Consider the following 25,021-nt stretch of genomic DNA (forward strand, 5'->3'; position numbering starts at 1 on the left):
TTTCATGATCAGTAAACATCACTTGATCATGGAATTTCAGATAAATGAGGGTAGCCTCACGATATCTATCAATATTGGCCACCATTAATTGGATATTTGAGTGATAGAAAATAAAAGTGAACTATACCTGACAAGTATGAGTGGTTTAGGTTGATTTCCCATCCTTTGTGGGCTCGGCCTGTCAAGCATCAGAAGGGCACATTTGCCGATGCACTGTTAACTGATAATGTTCACTTTGCAAGCTACCGGTAGAAACTTTGTACAGTTGGCTAAACAACATAGGCTTACCTAGCGAAGTTAACTAACATTATCCCCTTTTCACATTGTTTTTAAGAGTGTTTCAATCACGATTGTTGCTGACTGACACGATTGATGGACCACGTCAAATTGGCTAGCTAGCTAATAACAGATAATATCAATATAGCTAGTTAGCATGGTCATTTTCAGGGGATAAACTAGATAGCTATATCCAAATGTTGTTTGATTTGCTTGCCATCTATGGTGGTGATGACAGTAGCCCGACTGACAACTTTACTAGGACGAGGACTTGCCCGATCAAGCTCTTTCCAAAAGCCTTATCGCTGATGAAGCAAGTTAAATGACACGTGTTGTTTCCTTAGCTAGCTAGCTACATGCCAAATGGATCTGTCAACCCTCACGTATCTGAAAATACAGTGGCAAGAAAAAGTATGTGAACCCTTTGGAATTACCTGGATTTCTGCATAAATTGGTCATCAAATTTGATCTGATCTTCATCTAAGTCACAACAATAGACAAATATAGTGTGCTTAAACTAATAACACACAACTTCTTGTATTTTTCTTGTCTATATTGAATACATAATTTAAACATTCACGGTGTAGGTTGGAAAAAGTATGTGATCCCCTAGGATAATGATTTCTCCAAAATCTAATTGTTCAGGAGTCAGCCAACCTGGAGTCCAATCAATGAGACAAGATTGGAGATGTTGGTTAAAGCTGCCTTGCCCTATAAAACACACTCACAAAATTTGAGTTTGCTACTCACAAGAAGAATTTCCTAATGTGAACCATGCCTCGAACAAAAGAGATCTCAGAAGATCTAAGATTAAGAATTGCTGACTTGCAAAAAGCTGGAAAGGGTTACACAAGTATCTCTAAAAGCCTTAATTTCTCTCACCAATCCATGGTAAGAGAAATTATCTATAAATGGAGAAAGTTCAGCACTGATGCTACTCTCCCTAGGAGTGGCCGTCCTGCAAAGATGACTGCAAGAGCACAGCACAGAATGCTCAATGAGGTTAAGAAGAATCCTAGTGTCAGCTAAAGACTTAAAGAAATCTCTGGAACACAATAACATCTCTGTTGATGAGTCTACAATACGTAAAACACTAAACAAGAATGGTGTTCATGGGAGGACACCACGGAAGAAGCCACTGCTGTCCAAAAAAAACATTGCTGCACATCTGAAGTTCACAAAAGTGCACCTGGATGTTCCACAGCGCTACTGGCAAACTATTCTGTGGACAGATGAAACTACAGCTGAGTTGTTTAGAAGGAACACAACACTATGTGTGGAGAGAAAAACGCACAGCACACCAACATCAAAATCTCCTCCCAATTGTAAAGTATGGTGGAGGGAGCATCATGGTTTGGGGCTGCTTTGCTGCCTCAGTGCCTGGACAGCTTGCTGTCATCGACGGAAAAATGAATTTCCAAGTTTATCAAGACATTTTGCAGGAGAATGTTAGGCTATGTTAGCCAATTGAAGCTCAACAGAAGTTGGGTGATGCAAAAAACAACAACCCAAACAGGACAACAACCCAAAAACACAGAAGTAAATCAACAACAGAATGGCTTCAACAGAAGAAAATACACCTTCTGGAGTGGCCCAGTCAGAGTCCTGACCTCAACCCGATTGAGATGCTGTGGCATGACCTCAAGAGAGCAGTTCACACCAGACATCCCAATAATATTGCTGAACTGAAACAGTTTGGTAAAGAGGAATAGTCCAAAATTCCTCCTGACTGTTATGCAGGTCTGATCCGCAACTACAGAAAACATTTGGTTGAGGTTATTGCTGCCAAAGTAGGGTCAACCAATTATTAAAACCAAGTGTTCCCATACTTTTCCCACCCTGCATTGTGAATGTTTACACAGTATGTTCAATACATACATGAAATGTATTATTGCTTGTGTGTTATTAGTTTAAGCAGACTGTGTTTATCTGTTGTTGTGACCTAGATGAAGATCAGATCACATTTTATGACCAATGTATGCAGAAATCTAGGTATTTCCAAAGGGTCCACATCCTTTTTCTTGCCACTGTACATAATCAATTGATGTTGACTAATCATGAAAGTATGCAGTTACTTGCTGTATAACTCCGATGACAGAGCTAAATGGGGAATAATTGGAAATGTGTAGTTCTGACTATGCTCTTCCAAGAGGTGATGATATTAAAACCAAATAGTTTAAACATTTATTTAACAATCTCTTGAAAACGCCATGTAGTTGCCAATGGTTTTAGTATAGCTAGGGGTCTCCTTGCCCCCCAGCAGCCAAATTAAACGCTCCGCACCGTATTGTGACGTTTTATTGATAATGGCCTATTGAAAATGTGCTTAGAGTTTTGAAACACAAGCCATTTTGATTATCTGTTTTACATGTTTGTGCCTAGAGTTGTGAAAATGTACAACATACTTGTGAAAATTGCACCAAAGTGATTGAAAACACCTAATTGTGGTGTTAATTCCTACATGGTGTCTATAGGGGAGTATCCAGCAGGTCAGAGGAGGGAGAAGCCACCTGAGATCTCCATTTACACTGTTACTGGAAAACCTAGGATACCGTACAGTACAACCCAAAAACATACAAAGTGTTCACATGATCAGACAGATAGAAGACTTTAGAAACACACTCATACTGTGTAGAGACTCTGCTTATCCAATCTGTAAGTGAGGAACCTGTTGCATAAAGAGAGTCAATCAAATCAAGATCGCTTGATAGATTGATTAAATAGACTGATGTTTGTTTACAGTTAACAACCTGTCTCTGTGTGTGTGTGTGTGTGTGTGTGTGTGTGTGTGTGTGTGTGTGTGTGTGTGTGTGTGTGTGTGTGTGTGTGTGTGTGTGTGTGTGTGTGTGTGTGTGTGTGTGTGTGTGTGTGTGTTTAACTGCAGAGTGAGCCACAGTGTCTACTCTAATTCAATAATCTCTCCCTCTTTACAGTCTTCTATCAGAGTTCCTGTCTGTGCAGCTTCCACTGAAACTCTCTTCTCTCCCTCTTCACCACCCTCCACCCTGCCAACCCTCCCGTGACTGTCAGTCAGTCAGGGAATCAGCGTTTAGCTGGGGTTGAGTCTGTAATAGCTGATGTTAAATAATGCAGCACAACCAGGGTCAACTGCATTGTCATGTTCAGGGAAGCAGGGAATGGTTTATAGCAAGCACAGCGACTTCAAACAGAAATCACACCCCTTGGTGACAAGCAGGCAGGCACACACAATCACATTCACAAGCCTGTGTACACGTGCAAGCACACACAAGCACACACACGCACAGTAAAAGGTGCAGAGTAAGGTTGAACAGCTCTGTAAATGAGAATGCTATTCCCTCTTACCCTCCATACGCTCCAAAGGTGAAACTCCTCTTTCTCTGCGCCATGCCGGCTAATGTAGTGGGAAGTGGACCAACAGTGTGTGAGTCAACTCAGCACTGAATGGAGCCTCTACTTCTGTCACTGACTCCCTCACGTCGACTCTGTATGTGTGTATGAGAGAGAGTGTGTGGCTGCTCTGCTCCACTCCCCCTTCCTCCCTCCATCCCTCCCTTCCTTCCTCCCTCCCTCGTACGCTCGCTCCATAGTAGGGGGCTGCTGACGATATCAGTCTCCCAGAGAACCAGTAGGAGCCCTCTTCATCCCCTTACCCTCGTCATTGAGACCAGAGGGGACAGGAGGACAGGCACCAAATGTCTATCTCCTTATCTCTAATAGATTCATCATCCGATAAGGATTAATTCAATAGTTTGCTGATGGGTGCAATTAATGAGAGTACTATTTATACAATTCAGATGAGGACAGAAAAGGAGTGCCATTGGAGGTAATGTCATAGATGACAGAAGACAACAAGTTCAACGTGGTGAGAAATGTGATGCAGCTCTTTATCTTCATAATCTGTTGGGAACTTTTCATTCCTCTCTCTCTGTTTCTCTGTTTCTCTCTATATCTCTCCGTCTATCTCTGTCTATCTCTGTCTCTCTCTCTGCGGCAGCTGGTCAAACAGCACAGTGCCAGAGGCTTTACTGATCAGGCCAAACAGATCATTACTCTTCTCAAACATTGAAATCACAAAGAGACACCACAAGCTCTAAGATTTCAACTGTTCCATCATAGTGAATACGAGAGCTCCCAGTTACAAGAAATGAGTCAAAAACAGGAAGGAAGTACCACTCTCTCACCACTTACTATCTCTTACTACCACATACAGCAATTCCCCTTAGCAAGTAGTGTAACCCTAGTGCTACAGGAGAGATGTTTAGATCTGATACTAGGGTGTGTTCAATCCTGTAGCGCTGTACATCACTATAGAGATTGACTTCATTGATTAACTGGTGTACATTCTTGGACAGAATAGTCAACTCCTCTGGCAGACAGCTCCACATGAGTCACTGGTAAAGCAGGATCACTGCTACCATAGGAATAGAGTCAAAAAACACTGGGATTATTTTTTTATGCAAGTCAGTTAAGAACAAATTCTTGTTTACAATGACAGCCTACCCCGGCCAAACCTAGACGACGCTGGGCCAATTGTGCACCACCCTATGGGACTGGCAATCACGGGTGGATGTGATACAGCCTGGATTCAAACCAGGGATGGCAGTGACACCTCTTGCACTGAGATGTAGTGCCTTAGACCGCTGCACCACTTGGGAGCCTTAATCTACAAGCAACGTTCAAGTTTTATATATATATATATATAACACTATATAACACTATATATAACACTCCATTCTTAACTATGCTAAAGACAATTACTCATACTGTGAATTACCTACAGAATGCAAAAAGGCATCATTGTAAGTGAACGTAGGATTGGACAGGCAGAGACATTTTCTGTTTGAAATAAGACATGTTTTCCATTCTATCTGACTGGAACTAATTCCATCAGGAACGAGGAACAAAACTCTCCAATCTAGTTGCTCACTTTCCCTTTAGGACCAGTGAGGTCCAACACCATAACTGCAGAGCACTCATTGTAATTAGAAGGATAGGCACTTAATTAATCAATGTAACTGATTAATAAACATAAACAGATAGACAGTTACATCATCTGTTTGCTCAAATAACGTACTGTATGCTAGATTAATTGATCCTATGATCTGTGTACATGATACAGACAACAATCTTCAAAAGTACCAGAGAGCCCACTGTGAAAATGTGATATACTTGTAGAGTATATTGTTCAAAACAATATGTCTTAAAATGTACAAAATCAAAAAGGGTACTTTTGAGATATGAATATTTTATTGTTCAATAAATGAATGTGATATGTTTTATTCCAGAATCTAGACATACTCCATATTTGAGAGCACACTATAATGAGACCAAGATGTCTGTATCACGTACAGTTCATGGATCATAGGGCCTTTATATAGGTCTAAAAAGGTCTAAATGATACAAATGTAAAAAGCATGTCAAATCCTTCCTCCCAATGAAGTTTATATGTGAGAATTGCCTGAACAATCTAACATACCCAAAATATTTCCGGGCTGTCCTAGCGTGGAATCTCCCAACACTGATATCACCCTCTAGCAAAACAACATGAAAAAAAAGAAACAGTGCATTTTACAAAATATAGAGTTGAACTTAAAGAGTAATTAGTCATTGATCCACTATACATCACCCTCCAGCCAAAAAACAACAACATGAAAGAAAAATAAATAGATTTACAAAATATAGTGTTGAACTAAGTGGGGAGATAGTCAATGTTAGGAAAACCCAATTATAACGTATTCTCAACAACAAGCATTGATCAATGGCACAGGAGGTTGGTGGCACCTCAATGGTGATGACGGGCTCGTGGTAATGGATGGAGCGGAAGAGGTGGCATGTTATCAAACACATCAAGCACATGGTTTCCTTGTGTTTGATGCCATTCAAATCGCTCCGTTCCAGCCATTATTATGACCCGTCCTCCCCTCAGCAGCCTCCACTGATTGATGGATACCTTATTAAAAAAGTACAATGAGTGAACAAAATATTAGGAACTTACCATTACATAGAATGACCAGGTGAATCCAGGTGAAAGCTATGATCCCTTATTGATGTCACTTGTTAAATCCACTTCAATCAGTGTAGATGAAGGGGAGGAGACAAGATAAAGAAGGATTTTTAAGCCTTGAGACAATAAGACATGGATTGTGTATGTGTGCCATTCACAGGGTGAATGGGCAAGACAAAAGATTTAAGTGCCTTTGAATGGAGTATGGTAGTAGGTGCCAGGCCCACCGGTTTGAGTGTGTCAAGAACTGCAACGCTGCTGGGTTTTTCGACACTCAACATTTTCCCGTGGGTATCAAGAATGGGCCACCACCAAAAGGACATCCAGCCAACTTGACACACCCCCGGAAGGCATTGGAGTCAACATAGGCCAGCATCCCTGTGGAACGCTTTCGACACCTTGTAGAGTCCATGACCCGACGAATTGAGGCTGTTCTGAGGGCAAAAGTGGGTGCAACTAAATATCAGGAAGGTGTTCCTAATGTTTTGTACACTCAGTATATATTATGAACACACAACAGAGACGGTCTTACTACATCCTCTGTTGTAAATGGAGCAGGTTGTCTCCTCTAGACCGGCAATCTGTTAATGTGTAAATAAGGCTGCGTGCATTCAATAATGTATCTCCAATCTGGGCTATGTGGAGAGAATAGATGGAGAGCAGGAGATATGGCCAGGGAGGGCTGATGCAGATTGGGCTCTGGTTTTAGCAGCCAGGCAGGAAATTTGCTATTAAAAAATAAATCAGCGTGTGTCTGGGCTGGAGGAGCGGTGGCTGATGAAACGAGCAGCTTTCTGTGTACAGCTCCTTTCTTTCAGGTCTGGGACCCCCATTCATCCTTTCTATCCCTTTTTAAAATAAATCACATTTTCCCTGTGGAGAGGTGTAATGTGTTAAAGGCAAGCCAAACAATATCTATCATGTGGGTTTGCAAACAAACTAGGCTGAAATAGGTCTGGGTCCACAGCACAACCTCTTTATACTCTCCAAGTTTAAAGTAGAGTAAAATAGTTGATACATAGATTTATCCTTGCCGATAACCAACAGATTTCATTCATCCAACCCAACAGAGGCGTCTCTTTAAAGATGAAATACGCAGTAGGGGCAACAGGGCCACTATCCGCCCACCGGCATTGTTATTGTTTTTGTTGACGCAGTGAAGGTGAGGAGCGTCGTGCAATGTGGTAAAACAAACTGCAGTTCATATTCTGCTGTTCAATCTCGTGTGCAATGGTGTACGAGAAAAAAAATGGTGTTCGTTGTTTGCAGTAACTTCTTATATCCCCGATCTGACCTGTTTCAATACGCAGAGACAATATCCCTGATCTGACCTGTTTCAATACGCAGAGACAATATCCCTGATCTTACCTGTTTCAATACGCAGAGGCAATATCCCTGATCTTACCTGTTTCAATACGCAGAGACAATATCCCTGATCTGACCTGTTTCAATATGCAGAGACAATATCCCTGATCTGACCTGTTTCAATACGCAGAGACAATATCCCTCATCTGACCTGTTTCAATATGCAGAGGCAATATCCCTGATCTGACCTGTTTCAATACACAGAGGCAATATCCCTCATCTGACCTGTTTCAATACGCAGAGGCAATATCCCTGATCTGACCTGTTTCAATATGCAGAGGTAATATCCCTGATCTTACCTGTTTCAATACGCAGAGGCAATATCCCTCATCTGACCTGTTTCAATACGCAGAGGCAATATCCCTGATCTGACCTGTTTCAATACGCAGAGGCAATATCCCTGATCTGACCTGTTTCAATACGCAGAGGCAATATCCCTGATCTGACCTGTTTCAATACGCAGAGGCAATATCCCTGATCTGACCTGTTTCAATACGCAGAGGCAATATCCCTGATCTTACCTGTGCACATAGCAATCTCTTGCTTTTAGGTAGGTTATACATAATATCTCTCTCACATACAAATTCATCCTCAATGTAACAAAAGGTTCTATGTTGTTGTTGACTGTTTGACATGGGTGGTGTTAAGGCCACTGGGCTGTGCGTGGTTGTACAGTGTCCCACAGGGCCCTGGGAGCTACACACACATCCGCATGCACACGCACACCATTGGGATGTGCTCCACACACTGTGGCCTTTCATAGGGTCTCATTAGAGGGGCAGGATATTATGGCTGACACAGCACATGAAAAGGAGTGTTGTTGTTCAGGCTACCCTATTGGAACTCTCTCTCAGCTATTACCTCACTCACTCTTTCTCTTTCTGTGTCTCAGTCAACACAACAGCTAGGCCTACATGTTTAATGTATACTGCAGATGAGAGGGAGAAGGAGACTCACAGGTGACCAATGGAAAGGGGATGGAAGTGCAGAACATTTTAACCTCCTGAAAATATCTATAATTGAGTTTATAAACTGAAGACGTGACATGAAAGCTATTAGGCATCATATAGTGTATTATGAATGACTTGCAAGGCAGTTCTGTGGTGAGGTGAAGGCGATAGGGACACATTGCTCTTAGGCATCGATTGATCTCTGTTCCCAGAGAGAGAGAAAGATCTATTCCAGTTGTAATGGATCCTCTGTGGCCCAGGCAGCCCCTCTCCCACGCAATCCATAGACCCAGCCCGGTGAAGACAGACCGAACAGCACAGAACATAACACAACTCCACTTGATTTCCCACAGCAGAGAAAAAACAATGGATAAATGGCAGTTTTTAGTCTTTTAACGACTGTAGGATAGTGTAAAAGTGAAAAGCTGACATGCCTTGCGTTGGAATAACCCAGAACAATATTACCTGTTTGGATAAATGAATAGGCATGCACAGTGAAACGATCGTAATCAGATTAGAAAGTATTAATAATAATGAATCAAACATTTAATGTTTTATCAACAGTGTGACTAAATCAGTGTGTACTGTACTGTACCTAATAGCCTAGTGAGGATGTCCATGGGGGACAGGGCAGGGAGGGCAGAGTAAGAGTGTCCTCTGCTGGAAAACTGAGGAATTGATACATTTCATCAGCCATCAAGGAGCTGCCGAAGGGGTGACAGTGATAGCTCTCGTTATATGTCCTGAGCCACAGGCCTACTGGAATACTCCTCAGTATGCCCAGGGGTCCTCCACAGTCACTTTGTACATGAGGGGAGTTTCTAGATGTGTCAGCCAGAGAGATGCTCACAAAATAGTGGGGCGTGAGGGTAGGGGGATAAGGCAGGGAGTTTGGGGCCCCGTCATGTACATGGCACACTTGGGACAGTCACACTGACAGGGGCCTGGCTGGCTTTAACTCCCTGAGACTGTCTGCAAAGATCAGCCTCCTTATGGAAAGAGAGCGAGAGCGAGAGCGAGAGCGAGACAGAGACAGAGACAGAGACAGAGACAGAGACAGAGACAGAGACAGAGACAGAGACAGAGAGAGAAAGAGAGAGAGAGAGAGAGAGAGAGAGAGAGAGAGAGAGAGAGAGAGAGAGAGAGAGAGAGCACAGACCATTCCGTAGGGGAGAGCAGGAGAGTGGAAAGAGCAGAGCAGCTACAGGAGCTACTAAGGCTACTACTTATGAACGTATTATTTAACTCAAAGGGTGAACTAGCAGCCATTGTGAGTTTTCCCATAGCAAAGCAGGAAGTTAAAGCAGGAAGTAAAAGCAGGAAGTGTACCCTTCAATATGTGCTGTGAGTTGTTGATTCAACTCAACTGATATTACAAAAAGTACATTCCACTGTATGAGCCACATCAGTTAACATCATTTGAATGACCATTCAACATTACCATATAAATTATTACATCACAATACCTGGCAGCCATTGTGCGTGCATCCATGAGTTTATCAGTCAAATTGCCAGGGTTAGAGATTTCAAGCCCGTTCTACTCATTATATTTCTAGGATGACTCATTCACGGCCAATTATCATGGTACATGTACTGTATCTAAGTAACCCACAGAAACCTACAGTAAGACAGCAGAGAATACCAATTCCCAGCGAGCTAGTGGTTAGCTACATCAGCAAACATATGGCTGAGGTTGAGGTTATAGAATACCATACTGCATGTATTTGGATAGACATTGTAAGACCAACTGTCAATCTACTATGGTCAGGGTCCCAACATGCCTATGATAGCGATATGAACTGACCAGTGTACACAAAAAGGCAAAAGCAAATGAGTTTCACATGCTTTCATGACAAGGGGAGTCATCAGTCAAGTCATGCCTGAAGGCCACTGATGCAGGAGTCATACATGCCTCCTTGTTGGTTTCCACAGGTGAAAAATGTCATAGTATATTTTATTAATTCATTACTATTGACTGGACTCACCATGTTATTTGCAACTCAGTGGGACAGAATGCACACAGAGAGGAAACACGCAGAAATTATTACATGGGTAGAAACTGGGAACCCACAGCAGGCAGTCAGTCAGCTAGTATATATTTAAGATATCAGGCACGAGGAGGTGCGTTATATGTCTAATATACCACGGCTAAGGGCTGTTCTTAGGCACGACCCCATAATGACAAAGCAAAAAAAGGTAATTTATATTAAAATAATATTTTTGTAATTTCACATTTACATAAGTATTAATACCCTTTACTCAGTACTTTGTTTAGGCACATTGTGTAATCTAAAACAATAATCTGTTTCCATTATGTGGAACTGTGTCCAAAATTGTTGTAGATTCAAGTACCGAATATTGAGCTGATAAGCCAGCACCAACTTTTTGAAGGACCTGCAGTAGCAGATGTGTTAACCTCTTGATGCTAGGGGTCAGATTTTTTTATTTTTTTTAAATAACGTTCCCAATAGAAAACACTCCAAAGTTTCCAAAACTGTCAAAATATTGTCTGTGAGTATAACAAAAGTGATTCTGCAGGCGAAAACCTGAGAAAATCTAACCCGGAAGTGATTTTTTTGTTTCCTGGCCCGTCTTTCTTCCATTTAAAGGGGTATCAACCAGATTCCTTTTCCAATGGCTTCCTCAGGCTGTGACCAGGCTTTAGACATAGTTTCAGGCTTTTATTTTGAAAAATTTGCGAGATTTTTCAAAAGGTGTCCTCTGAATAGTTCCTGCGCGCGAGAGAGGTAGCTCTCCATTTTCGTTTTCTCTCTTATTGAATAGGTTTACGGTCCGGTTGAAATATTATCGATGATGTTTGTTAAAAACAACCTGAGGATTGATTATAAAAAACATTTGACATGTTTCTACGACCATTACGGATACTTTTTGGAATTTTCGTCGAACGGAACGAGGCTTTGGTTTTCTGAACATAACGCGCAACCCAAATGGCGTTTTTTTGTTATAAAAGTAATATTTATCGAACAAAAAGAACATTTGTTGTGTAACTGGGAGTCTCGTGAGTGCAAACATCTGAAGATTATCAAAGGTAAGCGATTAATTTTATTGATTTTCTGACTTTTGTGACCATGCTAATTTGGGTCAGCTGTTCTAGCATTGATTGATACACTCACAAAAGCTTGGATTTCTTTCACAGTAAAGCATATTTTCAAAATCTGACATGATAGGTGGATTAACAACAAGCTAAGCTGTGTTTTGGTATATTTCACTTGTGATTGCATGATTATAAATATTTTTAGTAATATTTTTGAATCTGATACGTTTGGGAATTTTCTTCTGCCTTTCAGGACCGGAACGAGGCTGTAGTTTTCTGAACATAACGCGCAACCCAAATGGCGTTTTTTTTGTTATAAAAGTAATATTTATCGAACAAAAATAACATTTATTGTGTAACTGGGAGTCTCGTGAGTGCAAACATCCGAAGATTATCAAAGGTAAGCGATTAATTTGATTGCTTTTCTGACTTTCGTGACCATGCTAATTTGGGTCAGCTGTTCTAGCATTGATTGATACACTCACAAAAGCTTGGATTTCTTTCGCTGTAAAGCATATTTTCAAAATCTGACACGATAGGTGGATTAACAACAAGCTAAGCTGTGTTTTGGTATATTTCACTTGTGATTGCATGATTATAAATATTTTTAGTAATATGTTGCGCCCTGCAACTCAGTGGTTGTTTAGGAAAATGATCCCGTAAAAGGGATCCGTAGCGCAGAGAAGTTAAACAACAGGTTTCATATTTTGACTAGTTGATGGGAGAGTCAGTACAGGACATACAGTACCAGTCAACAGTTTGGACACACCTACTCATTCAAGGGTTTTTCTTTATTTTGACTATTTTCTACATTGTAGACTAGTGAATACATCAAAGCTATGAAATAACACATATGGAATCATGTACAGTAGTAACCAAAAAAGTGTTAAACAAATCAAAATATATTTTAGATTTTAGATTCTTCAAAGTAGCCACCCTTTGCCTTGATGACAGCTTTGCTCACTCAACTTTGAAAATTTCTTCAAGTGCAGTCGCAAAAACCATCAATCGCTATGATGAAACTGGCTCTCATGAGAACCGCCACAGGAAAGGAAGACCCAGAGATACTTCTGCTGTAGAGGATAACTTCCCTAGAGTTAACTGCACCTCAGATTGCAGCCCAAATAAATGCTTCACAGAGTTCAAGTAACATCAACTGTTCAAAGGAGACTGTGTGAATCAGGCCTTCATGGTCGAATTGCTACAAAGAAACGACTACTAAAGGACACCAATAAGAAGAAGAGACTTTCTTGGGCCAAGAAACATGAGAAATGGACATTAAACTGGTGGAAATCTGTCCTTTGGTCTGTTGAGTCCAAATCTGAGATTGTTGGTTCCAACCGCTGTGTCTTTGTGAGACGCAGAGTAGGTGAACGGATGATCTCCGCATGTGTGGTTCTGTTATGAATTTGATGAATAATGACTAAATGAAGTATACATTTAACGTGGAACTATAACTAACATAATTCTACCCTGTCTCTGTATAATGATAAATAATGTTTGTCCATAAGAAAGAGGGACTGTTAGCAGGCAAGGAACTGTGGCAGACAACTTGTGACCACTGTGGAACTGATAACAGGGAAGGAAGTCTCCCCACCCAGGGAGGGGAGAAACCTTGGGCTTGTAATAGATTGTATAACTTCTTGCAACTATAGGGGGTGCTGTTTCGCATTAGCATAATTTGCTCTACAGATTAAACTGCCTAGTACTCAATTCTTGCTCGTACAATATGCATATTATTGTTATTATTGGATAGAAAACACTCTCTAGTTTCTATAGCAGTTTGAATTATGTCTCTGAGTGGAACAGAACTCATTCTACAGCACTTTTCCTCCCAGTGAGTGAGTTTTCAGAACTCTTGGCCTCTGGTTCCAGATCAGTTTTAAAGCCACTGTAAATCCTATGAGGATACAAACACTGCCCACGCCTTCCTCTAGATGTCAGTAAGTGGTGACAATTTGAATGGAGTCGATTGCGCAATCATGGCCTCTATAAATGACAAAATACCGGAAGTAGCGTTCTTTTGGACTCTGCGCTCAACGCAAGAAGGATATCTGACTGGCCTTTTTCCAAGCCTTGGTTTAGCCAGTAATATAGCGTCGGTCATGTTTTTACTCGTTATAGGTGTTAGAAACATCATAAGGTAGTTAATTTAAACCGTTTTATAGCAATTTATATCCGTTTAGTGCGATTTTGAGGCATTTCTATGTGATGCTCTTTGAAGAGCCGGGCACGTTTCGGGGTCCCGGTCGAACGTTAGTGGGCATTTCGACGGACAGAGGGCATCTTTCGACCAAAAGAAGATTAGACCCAAGAAAGGATACATTGCCCAAGAATCTGATGGAAGATCACCTCAAAGTAAGAAATATTTAAGATGATAAATCGTTGTTCTGTCGAAAAATTTTAAACGCATATTCCGCCATTTTGTTTGGCATAGCTTCGCTTGGCGAACCCTGTATTGCACAGTAAGGATAATTTTAGAAATGTAATTCAGCGATTGCATTAAGAACTAATTTGTCTTTCGATAGCTGTCCAACTTATATTTTTTTAGTCAAGTTTATGAATAGATATCCATGAGACAAGATCACTGTGAAAGATGGCGACCGACATTTTCAGGCTAGTTTTGCTAGTATTGTCATTGTATAACCACGTTTTTTTATGGCTAAATATGCACATTTTCGAACAAACTCTATATGTATGTTGTAATATGATGTTACAGGAGTGTCATCTGAAGAATTCTGAGAAGGTTACTGAAAAAATTAATATATTTTGGCGATGATAACGATATCGCTCTCTTTGGCTTGAATCAATGGTCGGGTAACGTTTGCATATGTGGTATGCTAATATAACGATTTATTGTGTTTTCGCCGTAAAACACTTAGAAAATCTGAAATGTTGTCTGAATTCACAAGATCTGTGTCTTTCCATTGCTATGTGCTGTGTATTTTTAAGAAATGTTTTATGATGAGTAAATTGGTAATACAAGTTGCTCTCTGTAGTAATTCTAGGAGCTTTGGTGAGATTTGTGATGGTGGCTGCAATGGCAAACTATGATTTATACCTGAAATATGCACATTTTTCTAACAAAACCTATCCTATACCATAAATATGTTATCAGACTGTCATCTGATGAGGTTTTTTCGTGGTTAGTGGCTATCAATATCTTAGTTTAGCCGAATTGGTGATAGCTACTGGTGGAGAGAGAAAATGGTGGACAAAGAAAAATGGTGTCTTTTGCTAACGTGGTTAGCTAATAGATTTACATATTTTGTCTTCCCTGTAAAACATTTTAAAAATCTGAAATGGTGGCTTTATTCACAGGATCTGTATTTTTCATTAGGTGTCTTGGACTTGTGATTTAATGATATTTAGATGCTACTATTTAATTGTGACGCTATGCTAGCGATGCTAATCAGTGTGCGGGGGGGTGCTCCCGGACCCGGGGTAGAGGCTCGTGAAAGGATAACAGGTGGCAGTCAATGTATGAGAAGGAGAAGACTTGTGAACTATATTGTCATTCTCTTAGAGGAGGAGGGACAGTTATGATGAAATGAGAGGTATATAAACCAATGTACATGTAAGGATGGGGGGAGCTCTCGTAAATAAACTTTTTTGACTATTGTAGACTGGCCTCTGTCTGTTTCATTTCAATAAGAACCTTACAAATTCTTAGTAACAGACAGAGTAGTTTAATTGAAGTTCAGTTTATGAACATTGAGAACATAATTCTCTTAACAGGTTCCTACTGTGAAGCATGGAGGAGGAGGTGTGATGGTGTTGGGGTGCTTTGCTGGTGACAGTCTGTGATTTATTTAGAATTCAAGGCACACTTAACCAGCATGGCTACCACAGCATTTTGCAGTGATATGCCATCCCATCTGGTTTGCGCTTAATGGGACTATCATTTGTTTTTCAACAAGACAATGACCTAACACACCTCCAGGCGGTATAAGGGCTATTTGACCAAGAAGGAGATGGAGTGCTGCATCAGATGACGTGGCCTCCACAATCACCCAACCTCAACCCAATTGAGATAGTTTGGGATGAGTTGGACCGCAGAGTGAAGGATAAGCAGCCAACAAGTGCTCAGCATATGTGGGAACTCCTTCAAGACTGTTGGAAAAGCATTCCAGGTGAATCTGGTTGAGAGAATTCCAAGAGTGTGCAAAACTGTCATCAAGGCCAAGGGGGGCTACTTTGAAGAAACTTTTTTAGTTACTACATGATTCCATGTGTTATTTCACAGTTTTAAGTCTTCACCAATATTCTACAATGTAGAAAACAGTAAAAATAAAGAAAAACCCTGGAATTAGGTGTGTCCAAACGTTTGACTGGTACTGTATGTGTGAAATTTGTTTTGATGTAGAATGGACCATTATCATGCACCTGTCTCTAACCAGGAAAAGAAAAGACATGGTCTCTCTCTCGCTCACACACATATGTAATTGTTATCCCAGCACCCATCACCAATCTCAGTGACTCGCCCTAAATATAAATTATAGGAGTGTCATATGTACAGGCCCTCTGGTAATCATGTAATGAAACCAGGCAAGCAAGTATGCATCACCATGAGTACACCTTGATAAATAACCACTCACAGAGCCAAGCCAGTGATGCAAGCAAACATGAGGTAAATATAGCACAATTACAGAGGCAGAGGAGAGGATGGTGGTGGTAGTGGTGGGGTGACTCATTCCAAAGCCATCAAAGAGAAAGTACTGTCTCCAGCTTTAATAATCTGCTAGCTGTCAGTTCTTGTACAGTTGACATCACATCTGCATCCCAAACACTATTTCCTACATACTGCACTACTTTTGACCAGAGCCCTATGCACTACTGTCTATAGGGAATTGAGTGCCCACATCGTCAGAGTGGGTGTTGAAACAGCAGCACACAGATGTGGTCTCCAGATAAATCATTGATTGCAGAGGAATCAGATGCATTCATACCACCATGCCTTGTAAAAAAAGACTATTAGTACCAACATCCACCTCTAGATAGTGTTTGTGCTACAGTAGCTAGCTGCCTGGCCTGCAACAGCTATGAAGACCACTGAACAGATGTATAATTACCACTTCATTGTTAACATAGCTATCAGTAGGCACATGTACAGTACATTTCAAACAGGAATAGAAATAGAAAAAATATGACGTTACTTCAGTGTGTTAGTCCTGCAAGTTAAACTCGACCACCGTCTGAGCCTCCTTTAACAACATTGACCCTAGTAATTACAAGCCTGTAATTGAGACAACACTGACCGTGCTATAATTAAGATGGTGTTCATTACCATATTATAGCACAGTACATCATACTGTAGAATGTAATTGGGGAGAGAGAAAATGAAAGAGAGAGAAAGAGAGAATGAGGAAGTGAGAGAATGAAAATGAGAGAGAGAATGAGGAAGGAGAGAAAAATAATCTGATGCACACCGACAGACCCCAATGTCACATAGTTTGACTTCTACAGTGCAGTCAGAATACAAGCAGCATGATAATGAAATAAGCAGAGAGAGCATAATCTCCTGAGCAGCCAGCCAGCCCAGCGGCCTCATAGACTTCTAGCTACCGCATAAATAATCCATGATATGAGATCTGGCGGAGCTTTAATGGAAATTGACTGGGAGAAGTTCAGAGGCTTTTCTCTCTCCTCAGCTAGTTCTGATGCACTGGAGGTACTGGAGGGAGAGTAATGAGCAGCACTGAGGGGCTGACTGACTGGCTACACTGTTAGACAGACTGAATGTAGGTCTGATGAATGCTAACTGATGCTTAGGTTGGAGATAATGTGGAAGGGTAATGTTTTAGGATACACTCTTTTCATGGCACTTCGATACAAAGTGATTTTCGTAGCAGTTTAGGAGAGCATTTTCACTAAACCGTTTCCTAACCTTAACCTCAGTCTCCTAACCTACTACGTTAATTCTCCTAACATGCTGCGTAAGTTCGCCTAACCTGCTATGAAAAAGTAACTTCGGTACCGAAGTGCTGTGAAAAAGTGTTTCCTTATTATTTTTAGGTGATTAGATGAAAATGGTAGGCTATATATTTAGGGTATCCATTTTGTAGAGTACAGTTATTATTTCCTACTTGGTAGACAACTGAGTGGCGCAGCGGTCAAGGCACTGCATCTCAGTGCTAGAGGCGTCACTACAGACCCTGGTTCGATTCCAGGCAGTTTCACAACCGGCCGTGATTGGGAGTGCCATAGGGTGGCGTACAATTGGCCCAGTGTCGTCCGTGTTAGGCTGGGGTAGGCTGTCATTGTAAATAAGAATTTGTTCTTAACTGACTTGTCTAGTTAAATAAAGGTTCAATGAAACATGTAAAAAAAAACACTACAAAGCTACAATTGTCTTATTCTGAGCTTCAAAATCCTTGGCTTTACGCCAACAAAGGTTAATGAGGTCAGGGAAGGACAAAGAAACAAGGTAGGAGATTCAGTGCCATCCATCATAGTGAAACATGAGCCAAGCTTTAAACGAGGAGCAACCATAAATGAACCATTGGAAGTAGATTGATCAAGATGTCTTGTATTTGGACTGATTTACTGTACATGTAAATAAATCAGGAGACCAATACAACTCTAAAAACCATCATGCACTCTATGGCCTTGTAAAGTTTATATAGCCTATATTCATTAACCCTACCAGTAATGACCTACACATACTATATAGGTAAGGAATACATAATTCACACACAACTCCTGCCTACACAATAATACATCATAATAAATGCCTACCTACTGTAAGTATGCAGCAGTGCCAGCGGGATATGTTCCATAAAGTCACCCCACAACAGTCCCAGGTCCCTAGAGACACACAGACAGAAAGACAGAAAGGAGCCAATTATCAGCTGGCCTCAGGCTACTGTCCCCAGAGTCCCCCGTGAAGCCACAGGATCCAGGGTGAGAATGGGATTTCCAAGGTCACTGTTCTACAGCTGAGCCCACAGATTGTTTTAACCCTCTAACTGGCACACCAATAAATAAATATCAGAAATAAATAAAAAATCAGAAATTATGTGTATTTAGCTTTAAAGGTGATGATGATTCCATACATTGAAACTACTGTAGTTAGGTGGAGTTTGCCTTCTCCCTGTAGTCTATAACTGGAAAGCTGCAAAAACGCACTACTAGCTCTGCTGTTGTGAGTCATAGAGAGATTGGGAAATCAGCGAATTGTGGACAAATTCTTAGTTTCATTGAAAGCATATGGCCGAGTTAGCTATTTTTATCAAAGGTACCATCGGTTTTGAGTCAGGAAATATGAACTTTTCCACCTAAAACGATTGCAAAAATCCTTATTTTTATGTAGCCGACTGCATCAACAACAGAGATCTGTAACAACTGCATGTGCGCTCTGGTGGGACATACTCTGTGACATATGTGCCCTTATTTGGAGCTTGATGTCACAGATGCGAGTTTTATGGGGGAAGAAGGAGCTGGCACAAAGTTTTAAAGACTTATCACAGGTAGCCTAAAGTTTGTTCTGAAAAGTGGAAATCCGAAGAGATGGCAGCAAGAGCAAGCTTGTGTTCTGTCCCTGGCTGCAAGACATCTAGAGAACAAGGAACAAAATGTCACTGTTTTCTGTTGAAAGATGCAGAAGATGGCAAGTAGCAATAAAAATCAGTAAATACAATGTAAACACTGCTACAGCCAATCTTGCAAATCTACTGTACATGTGTGTAGTAGCCTAAGCAATTCATCAACGATGACTATCAAAGAGATATACAATCAGAAATGGGGAAAAAACACTGAAGAAAACTCAGACACAGCTGTTCCTTCTGTATTCCCATGGACTGGATATGCTGCCGTGCCAAAATACAGAGAGGCAAGTGTCAAAGCAAACATGCAGAGGTACAGTATGTAGTCTAATCAGCAGTTCGAGTGGATCTAATTCTGTTGTAACCATTGCACCATATTATGTAAACATTACCTAGGCGCTCTACCGGTTAGCGTATGTGCCCTGTGTTTATGACAAGGGGGTTAAGGAGATCATAGACAGTAATTGTGTCACCTTGCATTACAGAATAGACTGAATAAAAATGAAAGGTGTTGTTGTATTTTAATTACTTAGGATCGGTCTACTCTCTTTTTTTCATAATCACAATCTCTAATGTCTGTGTGTATTCGTAACCCCCACCTCATGACTATCCTAAAAATATAATACATTTTAGCCCCATTGCCATAAAAAAATATATTACAGAATGTAAACTTGGTATCACTTTATACTTGTGTTAGGATGGATGTTTTTCTTTGTCAATACACATAACAATAATAATATGGCATATAACCCAATCTATATCAACTGTTAATACCTTTCACATTTAGAAATGTATGTATCATGAACTCACATTGTGTCACAAATAACAGTGAGGTCAATTTCCCCATCTCACTCGCAGGTTAAGTCCTCAATAGATTGGTCTTCAAAGGACCAAGCAACAGCAAGCTCCTCTGTCACCCGTGTGAAATGATGTTGTCTACTAGATATTTTCACACCTTTTCCCAATGTCTGATGTGTTGGCTAGCTATGGCATATTTGCATGACAACATTTCAGGCAACTGTATAGCCTTGTGTGGAATACCTGAACCCAGGAACCAGTCTTTTAGCACAATGGCCATAGTAAAAAAAGTTTTACAGGTTAGTAAACATGGTATCACTTGACTTGTGTGTTAGGGTGGAAGTTTTTCTTTGTCAATACAAATTTAAATTTAAATTGAATTTAACTAGGCAAGTCAGTTAAGAACAAATTCTTATTTACAATGACGGCCTACCCCGGCCAAACCCGGACACATAACAATAATAGTTTGGCTTATAACAATGACAATTTGGGCAGGACACAAGCTACAACTGCCACTGGTACTTGAAGAACTTCAATTAATGGATAAAACCGATTGACTTTATATACATATTTTTATTATAAAATGTATCAAGCATGTAAACTGCATCTACAAAACATTTTAAGAACACTTGCTCTTTCCAAAACATAGACTAACAAGGTGAATCCAGGTGAAAGCTATGATCTGATATTGATGTCACTTGTTAAATCCACTTCAATCAGTGTAGATGAAGGGGAGGTGACAGGTTAAACAAGGATTTTTAAGCATTGCGACAATTGAGACATGGATTGTGTATGTGTTCCATTTAGAGGGTGAATGGTCAAGACAAAAGATTTAAGTGCCATTGAACGAGGTATGGTAGTAGGTGCCAGGCACACCGGTTTGAGTGTCAAGAACTGAAATGCTTCTGGGTTTTTCATATTCAACAGTTACCCGTGTGTATCAAGAATGGGCCACCACCCAAAGGACATCCAGTCAACTTGACACAACTGTGGGAAGCATTGGAGTCAACATGGGCCAGCATCCCTGTGCAACATTTGACACCTTGTAGAGTCCATGGCCCAACAAATTGAGTCTGTTCTGAGGGCATAAGGGGTTGCAACTGAATAGTATGAAGGTGTTCCTAATGTTTTGTACATTCAGTGTACATCGCATTCTGAATACATTATGTTTAACATAATATAAAGTACCATCTTTCCTGTTACAACATAAGCTACTTGTATTTTGTGAAACACCAACATTTAGGCTGTGTTCCTGAAACAGTGCAAGCAGTGGGTTGCCAAAACAATCTATTAACCATAACAATTCCAATTAATGGAGAAACTGGTTGACCAGGTGTTGGAGCGGCGACAAGATCTGACGGTGGTTTACAGGGATCCTTCATCCCACCTGCCCAAGCCTAATCTTCCAGCCAACATTGCCACAATGGATAGACCTGATAATGAGGACCTGGTCAGAAGAAATTGTTCCAGGATTAATGTTGCCATAAACAGACTTTTGGGATGCAAATACAATAGTTGCTTACATTGTGCTGAATGCTAGGTTGTTTTGTTTTCTATATGCAACCAAATGTCTTCCCTAAACAATGTGTTCATTTTGTGCTCCATTTTTTGTGAATACAAATATATTATAAAAACAACAAAATACTTGCTTTATTGATCTATTTGCATGGATATTCTTTATTTTTACAGTCACAGTACCAAACCTGACACACAACATACACATTAGAGGCTGGGAGCAGCACATACTGTACCTGTAACTTTGACTATTCACAAGTCCTGTGAGTCTTCCACTTCCTGAGAACCAGTGTGAAACCCCCATATGGCGATGTTTCGCTCAGATGGCATTTACCACGCAGGATGGGAGAGGAATCATGACTGCTGGATGCAGTGTCTCACCACCGACGACCCACTCCGAAACGATGCGGTATGAGACCAGTCGGAACTGTTTGGAATGACAATTATAGATCGAAGGGTAAAGTGGATTTGATCATCTGGAGCAGCAGTCATGTTTCTTGACAATATGAAAACAGGTTCTTATTTTCTGTTCTTCGATTTTGTGTTACATCTGCTCCTGCAACGCCCTCTACTGCTCATCTTGTGTCTCCTTGATCTGCCACCTCCCCCAGTGCTCTTTCCCTCTGTGTGTGTGTGTGTGTGTGTGTGTGTGTGTGTGTGTGTGTGTGTGTGTGTGTGTGTGTGTGTGTGTGTGTGTGTGTGTGTGTGTGTGTGTGTGTGTGTGTGTGTGTGTGTGTGTGTGTGTGTGTGTGTGTGTGTGTGGAGACAGGTGTGCTGGAGTCAGAGCAGATCCCCACCAGCTGCACCCTGTTCCATAATCAAGACCTCTACTAATACTCAGCCCTGCCACATCCACGCTGCCAGATTGTAATTTCTGCTCATTCTGCCCGCTCTGACTCTGGTCCCTGTCTCCAGTCCCACGTCTCGTCATCCTGCTACTCTGTCCTGGATTCCCCACTCTACTACTCCCTTGGATTCCCTTTCAGAACTGCTTACCCTTTCTCAACCCCTCTCGCCTCAGCCTCCGCACTTGGTTTCAAGCTTCCCCTGACCTGCACTCCATCTCCCCCGTGTTTCAATAAATACCTTGGTATACTTTATCCCATTCTCCTCGTCTGAGTCTGCTCTTGGGTTCCCCTGTTCCACTCCGCATAACATTTTGCTGTTATTTCAAGTTCAAACTGTAGGGCTATATTTCATACAGTGCCTTCAGAATGTATTCATACCCCTTGACTTATTCCACAATTTGTGTTACAGCCTGCATTCAAAATGTATTTAAATAGATTTTTTCGCACCATGTACACACAATACCCCATAATGACAATGTGAAAACACGTTTTAGAAATGTTTACACGGCTTCCCGAGTGGCGCTGCGGTCAAGGCACTGCATCGCAGTGTTGCAGCGTCACTACAGCCTCGATCCCAGGCTGTATCACAACCGGCCATGACCGGGAGTCCCATAGGGCGGCGCACAATTGGCCCAGCCTCATCCGGGTTAGGGGAGGGTTTGGGAGGGCTTTACTTGGCTCATCGCACTCTAGCGACTATTTATGGCGGGCCGGGTGTCGCAGTCAGCTTGAACGGTGTTTCCTCCGATACCCTTCACCTCTCCCGAGTCCGTTGGGGAGTTGCAGGGTTGAGACAAGATCGTAATTGGATAAAGAAATTGGGGAGAAAAAGGGGTAAAATTACAACAACAAATTAGGAAATGTTTGCAAATGTATTAAATGAAATACAGATATCAAATTTACATAAGTATTCACACCCAAGTTAATACTTTGTAGAAGCATGTTTGGCAGCGATTATAGCTGTGAGTCTTCCTGGGTAAGTATCTAAGAGCTTTCCACAGCTGGATTGTGCAACATTTGTCCATTATTCTTTTGAAAATTCTTCAAGCTCTGTCAAATTGGTTGTTGATCACTGCTAGACAACTATTTTCAGGTCTTGCCATAGATTTAAGTAGATTTAAGTCAAAACTTTAACTCGTTCACTCAGGAATATTCAGTCTTCTTGGTAAGCAACTCCAGTGTAAATTTGCCCTTGTGTTGTAGGTTATTGCCCTGCTGAAAGGTGAATTAATCTCCCAGTGTCTGCATTAGAAAACCTCCCTGGTCTTTGTGGTGAAATTTGTGTTTGAAATTCACTGCTCTACTGAGGGACCTTAGAGATAATTGTATGTGTGGGGTACAGAGATGTGGTGGTCATTCAAAAATCATGTTAAACACTATTATTGCACACAGAGTGAGTCCATGCAACATATTATGTGACTTGTTAAGCACATTTTTACTCCTGAACTTATTTAGACTTGTCATAACAAAGGCGTTGAATACTTATTGACATTTTAGCTTTACATTACTTTTCAATAGATATTTCTTCGTTCAGGACACCAGAGTTGATGTGGTCAGCAAAATCCCTGTGGTCGTGAAAGCAAACTGGATCATGTAATCAAATTCTCTGTGTAACGGCTTTCTTCTGTGGACGAAGGACAGGACCAATGCGCAGCGTGGTAATTGTCCATAATGTTTAATTAAAGACAATAAACGTGAACACTACAAAATACAAAACAACAAATGTGAAAAACCGAAACAGTTCTGTCTGGTGCAGACACACGAAGACTGAAGACAACCACCCACAAAACCCAACACAAAACAGGCTACCTAAATATGGTTCCCAATCAGAGACAATGACTAACACCTGCCTCTGATTGAGAACCATATCAGGCCAAACACAGAAACGGGAAAACTAGACACACAACATAGAATGCCCACTCAGCTCACGTCCTGACCAACACTAAAACAAAGAAAACACAAAAGAACTATGGTCAGAACGTGACACTCTGCAGCATAAGCATTCTTCATGAGTCACACTTACCACAACTGCTCCACCAATCTGTGTTCATCCTGGGGATGTGGTCCTGCTGCGGCCTTGGTGGCTAGAGCCGCCATATGAAGCTCAATTTGCCTCAATTCTTCATCAGAATACTCTGGCTCAAATAAATACGGTTAGAAAACAGCATCAGCGCACCTCAAGTACTTAACCTATCACTCGCAAGGTTTTTTGTCATCAGACATGATTGGTTGTTGTTTCATTTGTATAAGTAATATGTAACGCTAAGCTACTGTCTTCAACTCTACCCCGAAAGGAACTTGAATAAAAGGTCTTACAGGCAGTTTTTACATAAAGGTATTCCCCCAGGAGAGCGCACATTTGCAGTTGTTACCTATCTCCGCTGTTGTTGCAGTTGGCTACATAAAATAATGTAAAATAATTGCAATCTTTTTAGGTGGGAAGGTACACATTTCCTGACTCAAAACCGATAGTACTTTTGATAAAAATATAAATTCTGTTACGGCCGTTAAAAGAGGAGGACCAAGGTGCAGCGTGGTAAGCGTACATTTTCTTTATTAAATAAAAACGACGCAGAACAAAACAATAAACACTACAAAAACAAACGGTGAAGCTAAAGGCTATGTGCCCTAAACAAAGTCAACTTCCCACAAAGACAGGTGGAAAAAAGAGCTACCTAAGTATG

At 41.0% G+C, this 25,021-nt stretch overlaps 1 protein-coding gene across 9 annotated transcripts in view; it reads right to left on the reverse strand.

Annotated features, from left to right (window-relative positions):
• LOC129829832 (rap1 GTPase-activating protein 1-like) overlaps nucleotides 1-25,021 on the reverse strand; it is a 111,143-nt gene that overhangs the window by 83,003 nt on the left and 3,119 nt on the right. For 2 of the 9 annotated variants that reach the window (XM_055891783.1, XM_055891781.1), the window contains exon 1: nucleotides 18,371-18,431. The exons of 1 other annotated variant lie outside the window; for it this stretch is intronic. In XM_055891783.1, the coding sequence (XP_055747758.1) occupies nucleotides 18,371-18,411 (41 nt within the window). In that variant the 5' untranslated portion in view covers nucleotides 18,412-18,431. Of the gene's footprint in view, nucleotides 1-3,600; nucleotides 3,743-6,253; nucleotides 6,325-18,370; nucleotides 18,440-25,021 lie in introns of those variants that run through there. 6 more of the 9 variants (XM_055891791.1, XM_055891786.1, XM_055891790.1 and 3 more) reach the window with 6 other exon arrangements.

Source organism: Salvelinus fontinalis, chromosome 31 (assembly GCF_029448725.1).
Source record: "Salvelinus fontinalis isolate EN_2023a chromosome 31, ASM2944872v1, whole genome shotgun sequence".
Taxonomy (NCBI): Eukaryota; Metazoa; Chordata; class Actinopteri; order Salmoniformes; family Salmonidae; genus Salvelinus; species Salvelinus fontinalis.